General features: G+C 28.6%; 1 protein-coding gene and 1 long non-coding RNA gene across 4 annotated transcripts; one reads left to right on the top strand and one right to left on the bottom strand.

The window, feature by feature from the left end:
* The first annotated feature begins 2,585 nt into the window (after positions 1-2,585).
* Positions 2,586-8,198, top strand: LOC111041239 (bifunctional 3'-phosphoadenosine 5'-phosphosulfate synthase). 3 transcript variants are annotated; one of them, XM_022325460.1, is made up of 11 exons: positions 2,586-2,820; positions 4,613-4,718; positions 4,818-5,053; positions 5,136-5,274; positions 5,537-5,655; positions 6,476-6,682; positions 6,761-6,988; positions 7,054-7,251; positions 7,318-7,524; positions 7,699-7,975; positions 8,062-8,198. In XM_022325460.1, exons 1-11 carry the CDS (start codon positions 2,773-2,775, stop codon positions 8,157-8,159), a joined length of 1,863 nt encoding a protein of 620 aa, XP_022181152.1. In that variant the 5' UTR covers positions 2,586-2,772; the 3' UTR covers positions 8,160-8,198. The 3 variants fall into 3 exon arrangements, with proteins under 3 accessions (XP_022181152.1, XP_022181154.1, XP_022181151.1); XM_022325462.1 differs by lacking the exon at positions 2,586-2,820 and adding an exon at positions 3,454-3,615; XM_022325459.1 differs by lacking the exon at positions 2,586-2,820 and adding an exon at positions 3,796-3,968.
* On the bottom strand, positions 5,959-6,435 carry LOC111041240. The gene is made up of 2 exons (XR_002605295.1): positions 6,205-6,435; positions 5,959-6,094 (listed from the first exon to the last, which is right to left on the bottom strand). It is a non-coding gene; the product is annotated as an uncharacterized LOC111041240 (long non-coding RNA).
* Positions 8,199-10,369: the final 2,171 nt, after the last annotated feature.

Genomic DNA, 10,369 nt, shown 5'->3' with positions numbered 1-10,369 from the left:
AAACTTTGATTACAATTAAAAGTATACATCTTAAAAAACGAAATTCTACTAAAAATAAAATTCGTTTGGAAACTTTTCAACAAATATATGAAGACTTAAGACAAAATAAAATTGACAGAAAATGCTTAGTTTCTTCATTAAGCTATAAATATAAAAAAAAACGTGAGTAAGCTAGGTATTATAAGTAACTAGGTATTTTAATTCAAAAGATTAAATGTTATATTACGAAAATTGTACATACTAAACGAAAATTTATATTTATACATTATAATATTTTTACATTTATTTATAATTATAATATGACTGATTTTTATATGTTTTATTACTAAACGAAAATTTACTTATTTAATATGCATGGAGTTCGTTTTACTTGTATACATTTATTTATAATTATAATATGACTGATTTTTATATGTTTTAAATAGAAAATTTACTTATTTAATATACATGGAGTTCGTTTTACTTGTGGCGCTAATTACAATTTCAATAAGGTGAACTATGGCGCAAATTACAATTTTTGTAGGTAAACGATGACGCAGATTACATATTGCCTTTTCATTTAGTTTTATTTGGCGCAAATTACAAACATAAAAAGTGGCGCAAATTACCAAAATACAATTTTAGATGTGGCGCAAATTACATATATATTTTTTTTTTTGGGTTGTTTTTGGCGCAAATTACATACGCCCTGTGTAACGCCGGCCCTGCGGTCAACACGCCACTGTTATGTAACACACTCCTATCTCGTTTACGATAAAAAAAATCAACGTATACAAACACAGGTATAATTATTGTTCTTATCTTTAAATTTAATCATTGATCAATTCACTCTAATGCTGAAGCTAACAGTAAAAAATTTATTCTGCTGAACTAAAATTGTATACGTACGTTTGAAAGACGGAGATAAGTAGACGACACATGCATGTGCAGTGATGTCCTCTTAAGCCGAGGAAAACTAAGTAGGTACTGAAATCTGAAAGTAAAAGTATTCTATTATTTCTATTAGATATTTTAGAAAATGTTTACTATAAATTCAGCTAATCGTTTGTATATATGATATGTTAATCATTGGATATTTGGATGTGTATTCAAATTTTTATTTATGAACTTTGTTTACAACATTTTACCTACTTATTTAACCAAGATTATTACTATGATTGATAATTTTAGTCAAATTCTGATGAACACGGCCATATAATAAAATAATTTGACATTTCCATCTGCACACTGGAGTATGAATTTTAGTTTGGCCTTGGATATTATTAATAGAGAATAATATAAATTATATGTGAATAGATAATGCTCATCTTTCATCAGTCATCGCAAATACCACCAAGACAGGAAATTATAGTCTGGTACAGGTATAAACGACATATTCCGGTTATTATTACGTTGTGTTTTTCTTGTCTTTATTGTTTTTCATTAATATTCATGTGAGCAAAATCAATTGCTTAAAATTACCACTGCTGTAGGGTTCAGGTGACAAACATTATTATTATTACTATTATTATTATTATCGATATTAATTTTATACTATTTTGACTACTATTACTTTTTTATATTCATCGAGACTAACAATTATAAATAATAATTATGCTACCCATTGCAGCCATTGTAAAGAATATTGCATTACTATTATACTGTAATACGTTTATTTATCTGATACTTCATAGGTTAGCTAACAAATTATGATGATTTTGCTCATACCATATAGTATTAGTATTAGTATTTTATTATAGTTTGCAAATATACGCGTGACGTGTTTGGGTTTTTTTTATCTGTGTTTGTAGAAAGTTAACAAGTAAATTACAGTTCAATATTAATTATGAACACCTCAGCATCCAAATTATTTTATTCATTTTTCAATATATGTAATCTCAAGTAACACAATTTTCATAAAAGAAACAAACTTTTCAACCAAACCATATAATATCTATTTAAATATTAGTCTTGCCAAGATATTTATGTATGTATACATGAAAGTACCTAGTGTCCTAGTAGGCTTATAGCTAATTCTAAAATAATTTTTAGCAAATAAGTCGTGATTTATATTCCAGTATTTGAATTTTATTGGTTCTTAATGTCATTGATAATAAATTCGATTTTAAAGGTATTGTCGTTTGGCCTTGATAAATAAATTTAAAAGATTTTATATTCCATTAACTTTAGTGCTGAAGATAAGTGATAACTGATAAGTGTCATCAAAATTAGATGACCTAGTACTTATACATACGTACTTCAGAATACTTGATATTCATGTAAGTGTATATTAATTGTATTAATTGTATATTTGTATGGTAAAATGTATTTAAAATACATTTACAAAGTATGTATAGGTATTCTGTTTTAGTTTGTAGAAAATAAGTATTATTGATAATACATTCGTATTTGTACATTAAAACTTTATTTGGGATTATTCAAATACAGAACGATAAATTATGTTCAGAAAAAAATTCTTTAAATTGTCATTGGTCTCTGTACTTGCGGAGGCGAAAGCAACATTATTCGCACGAGATCGTAATTGGGCGATGGAGGTCAGTGTGTAGAGGGGGTTCCTCATCTGTTCTCAGCAGTCCGTTAGATATCCTAGTGCTCCGGTCTTCTTCCGATCAATTGGAAAATCACTCTCGTTGGGCTGACAACCATACAACTTGCTCTCTTTTTATCTAACAGTATTTTATTTGGTAACTTACAACTTAGGTATTTCACACGCATACTAATAATTTATAAATTGGTTTTTGTTCATAAATATTTTATTATTTTTAATTAAAAATGTCGGTTAACGTAAGGACCAAAGTGGTTCGTGGTCCAAGCAGAAATGTACGTATATCAACATATTATATGCATTGTATTTACTAACATTTTTTATTCACAAATGTATTGTTTTATTTGCATTGATTAGTGAATTACTTAAATCTATAGCTTTTACTTTATTCTTGTTCATTATTTCATGCAACAATACATTCAAACCTAACTTGACTAATATTAAGTTATTAATTTTAATTAAGTCAAATTAATAATTGTTATTTATATATAAAGACTGTACGTAGCTGTACTATCAAATTGTGCATTTCCCCCTTGATGTATGACCGAATTACTATAAACGCTTAGATTTCTTTATGCTTAAAATATTTCACTGGTATGAATACTTCAATACATTTTATCGTTTTATTATATTTTAATCTTATCGTTTTTTTTTCTTTTTTTCATAATTTTTGTACGTCATACCATAATAAACTTATTATAAAACTTGACAATATTTATTCGTTTTCTTTAACTTTAAACAATTGTAATATATAATGCTTAATTTGAAAACGATCATAAAATAAAAACAATACTTTTATTTTTATATAGTTGGATCTTAAAAATTAACTTTTTAACACCACTATCATTTTATAAAACCGAATATTATTATTTCCTTGTATGTTTTATAAAAATTTGTTTCATGTGATGATTGAGTATTTGGAGACAATATTTTAATTACCAATATTTGAGTAATATATTTGGACAACAATCATACATTGAAGGTCACATTTGGCTTTCACCGGAGAAAGTAGCTTAATATACGAGTTTCAGAGTACATTGGGTTGGATTTACTTCCTGTCTTAATGAAAAGTTTCGTAATAACACTTCCGTATCATCATCAGAAGTATCTCATAATCATGTGCATGTTTTAACAAAAATGTGTTGTGACCGCTCTCATATTTGCAATGTATATTAAATGCATTTAGGAATTAGGCAAAGTGTTAATTTAATATGTTATATAATATAATACCTTATATTCAATGCTAACATCTTGTGTTATTTTCCATGCGGTTGTACTGCAGTTGCTTACAAGATTCCTCTGTAATCATAAATGTTAATCTTACGCAAGTGTAGAATAAGTGGATAATTGCCAATTTTAAATAATAAAAAAAATGAAATCTTCGTGTGTGTATTTTATAAATTCGTGTATATTTTTTAGTGCTGTAAGTATTAGTTATTTAGAATTATTTATATACCAAAGATTAAAAAAGTTTAAGACATCGTACCCGTATGGCCGCATGTACTTTCTCCAAACGCACTACACGGCAAATTTTAAGTATACACTATAGAATAATTCATTATATAATTTGTTGTATTTTATACTAGAATTAATTTACTATTCATTATACAATTTGAAGGTAAGAATATTATCTAAGCTCCAAATAGGATTTTTTGATATTTTAATTTCGAAACATGTTATGAGCATTTTAAAATGGTAAATTACATAAAAATTAAAATATATCCAAATGCCTGTGCAGGTTCTTAAATAATATTTTTACCTTTAAATTTAAAAAAAAGATCAGTTCATTCTTTGTATTAAAAATTTAAATGGATTATCCTGAACGTAAATAATAATAAACAATATAGTGGTAATAATTTGCTGTGTGATTCGATCTAAGATCGAAACAATACATTCGGGTATAACGTCCTATTAATGAAAAAAAATAGAGAAAACGTTAAACCGTACAATTTTAAAAATAAAATTTTTTAGTAGAATCGTATCGAACAACAATAATTTTGTAAAAAATAATAATATAGTATAATTATTGAAAACAGTGATTTATTTTACCTAATATTTTGTTTACAGGTAGCGACTAATGTCACCGTTCAGAAACATCACGTTTCCCGGGACAAACGCGGACAGGTTCTCGGCAACGTGCGGGGGTTTCGGGGTTGTACCGTTTGGTTTACAGGTCAGTGCGGATAAAAAAAAACGTTTAAATATTTTTATTTTATTTTTTTTTTTAGTGCGTTTCGTAAACAAAGTCAATAAAATCAAATATGTTTTTCAGGATTATCTGGTGCCGGCAAGACGTCCGTATCCTTCGAACTGGAAGCGTATTTGGTTGCTAGAGGAATACCAGCCTATGGATTGGACGGCGACAACATGAGAACGGGATTAAACAGAGATCTGGGATTTAGCCCCGCTGATCGAGAGGAGAACATCAGGCGCGTGGCTGAAGTGGCCAAATTGTTCGCTGATAGCGGCGTTGTTACACTGTGCAGTTTTGTGTCTCCGTTCCAACAAGTGAGCAGCTAGTGTACAGCTGAAGTACCTAAAAACATTACAACCGGTGGAGTTGACAAACGGTGTTTTTGTCATAATTTAGGACAGAGAAATGGCCAGAAAGATACATAAAGATGCTGATTTACCATTTTTCGAGGTGTTTGTTGATGCACCTTTAAGTGTATGTGAAGAACGTGATGTCAAGGGTCTTTATAAAAAGGCCAGAGCTGGTCAAATTAAAGGTAATTTATACATTTTATTTTTTTAAACGCATACAATTTTGTGAAGAATTGTTTGTAGATGCTTGGTAGTTAGTACTTAATTATTAATATTATATACTATTTTACATATTATATTATTGTTCTGTGTACCTACTAATAACCAAAGTGAAATACTAAATATTTTAATTGAGTCTTCAGTCATCAGCTTATAATAAACTGCACTTGAATAAGCAATTTAAGACATTTAACTGTTTAAGAAGTATTAATATTTTTTAATTTTTAGGATTTACTGGAGTTGACCAGGTATATGAAAAACCAGATTCACCAGAATTAGTTCTTAAAACAGTTCATTTATCCGTAGAAGAAAGTACTATGCAAGTAGTACAAATGCTTGAAGAAAATGTGAGTTATTAGTTATTACCTATGTTATATTACTTATATATTACATTTTTATTTATCATGTGCACAGTAATATAGTTTTAATGTCTTGAATAATCTGCGCCATAAGAACAATAGTATTTTTAAGACACATTACTCATGTGTGATGTGTCTTATTGGTATTTTATTATCAACTCTATTTTTAAATGGTACCTTCATAATATCAAAGTTGTCTCATTAAAAAAAAATGTATGTGCATAAGATCACACGACAAGTGAAAACTTCAACAAGGCGAAATTATTAGTATGAAATGCAAGTTTTTTTTCCTTCAATATTGATAAATTAATAACTTTTACAATGTACTTAATTATAATTGTGTATAAAATACTCCATTGAATTTTGCTCTGAGGGGCTTTCATCTGCATCATCATACTCTAAAAATGAATCTATAGGTTTATGGTAACTGAAATATGAAATGAATATTTTTGAATGGAATGTATTTTCTAAATAGCTAAAAAAAAATTTAAAAATTTTTCCATTAATAATGGACTTTGGAGACACACACGTACTCACACACACAATGAAGTTTTGGAACATGGATTTATTTGATATAATATTAAAGTAGAGACACTGAAATAGCCAGTAAATGGAATTCGTAAGACATACCTGAAATCACCCAATTATCATAATGTTAAAAAGAACTAGAGAAATAAAATAAAAGTTATAATGACATGTTATTCATTCATAAGATATATTATTAAGTATTTAGAATAAACAATGTTTTAAAAATTATAGCTAAAACCTATTGCTTGTCGATTTTAATTTTAAGTGTTTTTCGTTTTAGGAAGTTATTCCCCTGCAAATGAACCGTGACATTGACCGTGTAGCTGAACTTTTTGTCCCAGAAAATGCAATAGAAAAAACCAAATCCGAAGCATTACTACTTCCTCGGCTTGACATTGGGAAGATGGACACACAATGGGTACAAGTATTGGCTGAAGGTTGGGCAGCTCCACTTGGTGGTTTCATGAATGAAGAAGAATATTTACAAGTATGCAATAACAATTAAGTTTTCAAATCATTTTAAAATTGTAACTTATGGAGTATTATTATTTATTACTATTTGCAGACTTTGCATTTCAATAGTTTTAGCGAGGATGTTAACCAATCCATACCTATTGTTTTGCCCATAACCACTGATAAAAAAGAACAGCTGTTTGGCTGTGAAGAAATTGCTTTATGGTATAATTCCAAACCGATAGCAATACTTCGTAAGCCATCATTTTATCCCCACCGTAAAGAAGAACGAGTATGTCGTCAATTTGGAACATCACATCCCAATCATCCTTATATAAAGGTACTTAATTATTTTAGGATCTATTGTCAAAATTTGTATTTAATATTTTATTTATTATATTTTAGACAATTTATGAAAGTGGTGATTGGTTGGTTGGTGGTAACTTGGACGTTATAGAAAGAATCTTATGGAATGATGGTTTGGACGATATTCGTTTCACACCAAATGAACTCCGTGCTAAATGGAGAGAAATGAAAGCAGATGCAATATTTGCTTTCCAACTTCGAAATCCAATACATAACGGTCATGCACTATTAATGCAGGTTTGTGTTATTACATTTTTCTTTATTAATTATTTATTATAGTTTATGTGATGAATGTTTAATTAGGATACTAAGAAAAAGCTTCTAGAACGCGGATATAAGAAACCAGTGTTACTGTTACATCCTCTTGGTGGCTGGACAAAAGATGATGATGTTCCACTACATGTGAGAATACTTCAACACAAAGCTGTACTCAGAGATGGAATTTTAGATCCAGAAGCTACTGTTTTGGCAATTTTCCCAGCACCTATGAATTATGCGGGTCCTACAGAGGTATAATTTCTATAAAATAAAATATGTTATTTGTTTTTTTTTATTTTGTAAGCAATAATGAACAGTTAATTTATTAAATGTTTGTTAAAATACCATCTTGCCTTGTTATAAAAAAACAAATTTACCATAACAAAGTATAATGGATATTAGAGTTTAACAAAATCTGATTTTTAGGTGCAATGGCATGCCAAAGCTCGCATGTCTGCAGGAGCAAACTTTTACATTGTGGGCAGGGATCCAGCAGGAGTTCCACACCCAGATACTAACGTATCAGGTGATTTATTTGATCCCACTCATGGTGCTCGTGTATTGACTATGGCACCAGGACTAGCAGACTTGGAGATTATACCCTTTCGAGTAGCAGCCTATGACAAAACAAAAAAAGCCATGGACTTTTATGATTCTGCCCGACATAATGATTTCAACTTTATATCTGGCACAAAAATGAGAGGTATTTATTTTTTTTGTAAACAATTAAACATCTACACTAACTTCATCTATACATTTTTACACATAAAATGTAAATTGTACTTTTAGGTCTCGCTAAAGATGGTATTGAACCACCGGCTGGGTTCATGGCATCTTCAGCCTGGGAAGTACTGGCGAACTATTACAAATCATTGAACAAACTTTGAGCAAGATTTTTATTTATTTATATTTGTCCATTATGGACAGAGGACATTCCTATTTTAAAAAATTAACAATCCCTCCATTCCTTTTTAAACTTCTTTATTTCTATGTGTGAATTATTTTAATTTTTTTTTGTTTATTATTATTTTGGTGCATTGAACAATTTATATTGGTAGTATGTAGAATAGCTTTTTTTATTATTGTAATGCATTAGTACAATACTCGTTTACGTTATAATGTTAATAATAATTTTAAAAAAAAATGTTTGAAAAAATGACAGTAGTAAATTTAATTTTTATAGTTTAATTACAGTCATTGAACTAACAATATTAAAGTGATTAACAATTACTTAATGGTGATTTAAATATAAATTCTATTTATTATAATGAACGATTAAACGACCAAAGTGTATATCCCTATTCATATTTACTATTAGTCTTAGATATATTATATTATATAAATTAGTTGTTTTCAGAATGTATTGTTTAATATTAATTATTATTCTACTGCTATTGATTACAAAATTGATACCAATGGCTTAATTTATATGTTACCATTGTTAAACATTTTAATTTAAATATATATTTTTTATTTCTAAATGGTTTGTTTATATTTATCTTATATTTTTTGGAATTTTTTTTCCAAAATGTGTGTTTTGCATGCTTAATTTAATGGTGCTTTAATGGAATCAGATTTTTACTTTATATGGTATTGTTAATAAATCACGTACAACATAATTATAAAGTTATTTCAAACATTCCCAAATTAAAGTAACTCAAATTTGACTTTTTTCATTTGGCGTGCAATCACATAAATACTTTTTTGTGAAAACAGAACTAACTAATATTGGAACTTGGAAAAACTCTAGTTTAGCTCCCAATCAAATTTTTCAAACACTTTTTTTCTCCAAAATATGTTTTATAACATTTATCACCCCATTTGGATTTGTGAAAACCTAAGTTCAAATACGTAATTTTATAGGCAATCCGTGTATCTGTTTGGGAAAAAATAATATTCACATTTCTATTAATTTATGAATTAATTTAAAATAATATAAATTAAATACCGTCATAAACATGAAATAAAAATGCATGGTGGTAATCATTTTAAAGTAAAAGGCATTAGTCTTGGAATAGAAAATAACCCCTTTATTTTAATTTTCAACGAAAAACTCAAATATACTTAATAATACTTATTTGTTATAACTTAATGATTAATAAACAATAGTTATTGTTCGATGATAGTGTTTCGGAGTATAATGGACTGTACAAAATATTATGACTAAACACTACTTGTACAGGAAAACAAAATATTAACTGCGTGGTGGAAAATGGGTAGGTACCAAGCAAGTGAACAGACAAAAGACATTTTTATGGTAATGGTAAAATGTAAATAATAATGAAAAATAATTCTAACAAAAACAATATAGGACATAGGTAGGACACCTATATAAATGACAATTTAAAAAAAAAACTGACCCGAGTGTATACAAAACAACAGCAAAAATGTGTAGGTATAATAAATAATGTAACAAATATGGGCGTCGCTATGACGGCCGTTTTGTTGAACAGTATGACGAAGAAATTTTAATGAGCATAAGTAAATTTGACGTGAAAGACCACGATCCTGAAGCGAATACTGAACAGATATTTCTCTATATGAGATTTGATTGTGATAATACGAGCAGTAAATTATCAGGTAGGCAATCCACTTGCAGCGGTGGATTGCAGACCCTTCTAGGTGCATACACGTAATCCCGTGCACTTCATTGCGCATTAAAAATGCCAGCTTTTTATTTTTTTGATTCCGAGCGGAGCGATGAGTGAATTGATTTTTCAATGATGTGTGTGTTTTTTTTTTTGTGTCTGTCATCACGGTTTGTTGCAGTAAAAGTGCTTCGATTTTCTTTAACGGCAACTTTTTTGGTAAGAAATTGAATCTGGTTGGTGTATTCGGGAGGTCCAAATTTAATATTCTTAATAGTTTTCAAAAGCAACAGGTAAAACAAACAGAAAAATTAAGGAAAAACGGGAATTTTTACTCAAAACCAGTCTTCGAAAAACTTCGAATTTGGTTTTCGGTGTAACTCACTGTAACTTTAAAAAAATGACCGCAGATACATGAAATTTTCACTGAATATTTGCGTTAGTGTTTTATAATATATACGCCATACAATTTTCAAAATATTTTGACTTGTGTTGAACTACTCGTATTT

The sequence above is a fragment of the Myzus persicae genome, unplaced genomic scaffold (genome assembly GCF_001856785.1).
Source record: "Myzus persicae strain clone G006 unplaced genomic scaffold, MPER_G0061.0, whole genome shotgun sequence".
In the NCBI taxonomy this organism is placed as follows: Eukaryota; Metazoa; Arthropoda; class Insecta; order Hemiptera; family Aphididae; genus Myzus; species Myzus persicae.
This window is presented reverse-complemented; position numbering and strand designations above follow the sequence as displayed.

Excerpts from the sequence above, each read along its gene's own strand:
- LOC111041239 (XM_022325459.1), top strand. The coding sequence starts at position 3,918 with ATGAAATCTTCGTGTGTGTATTTTATAAATTCGTGTATATTTTTTAGT. Across the intron at positions 5,054-5,135 it reads TTGTGTCTCCGTTCCAACAA|GACAGAGAAATGGCCAGAAA; the intron begins GTGAGCAGCTAG and ends GTCATAATTTAG. Across the intron at positions 6,989-7,053 it reads CCAATCATCCTTATATAAAG|ACAATTTATGAAAGTGGTGA; the intron begins GTACTTAATTAT and ends ATTATATTTTAG.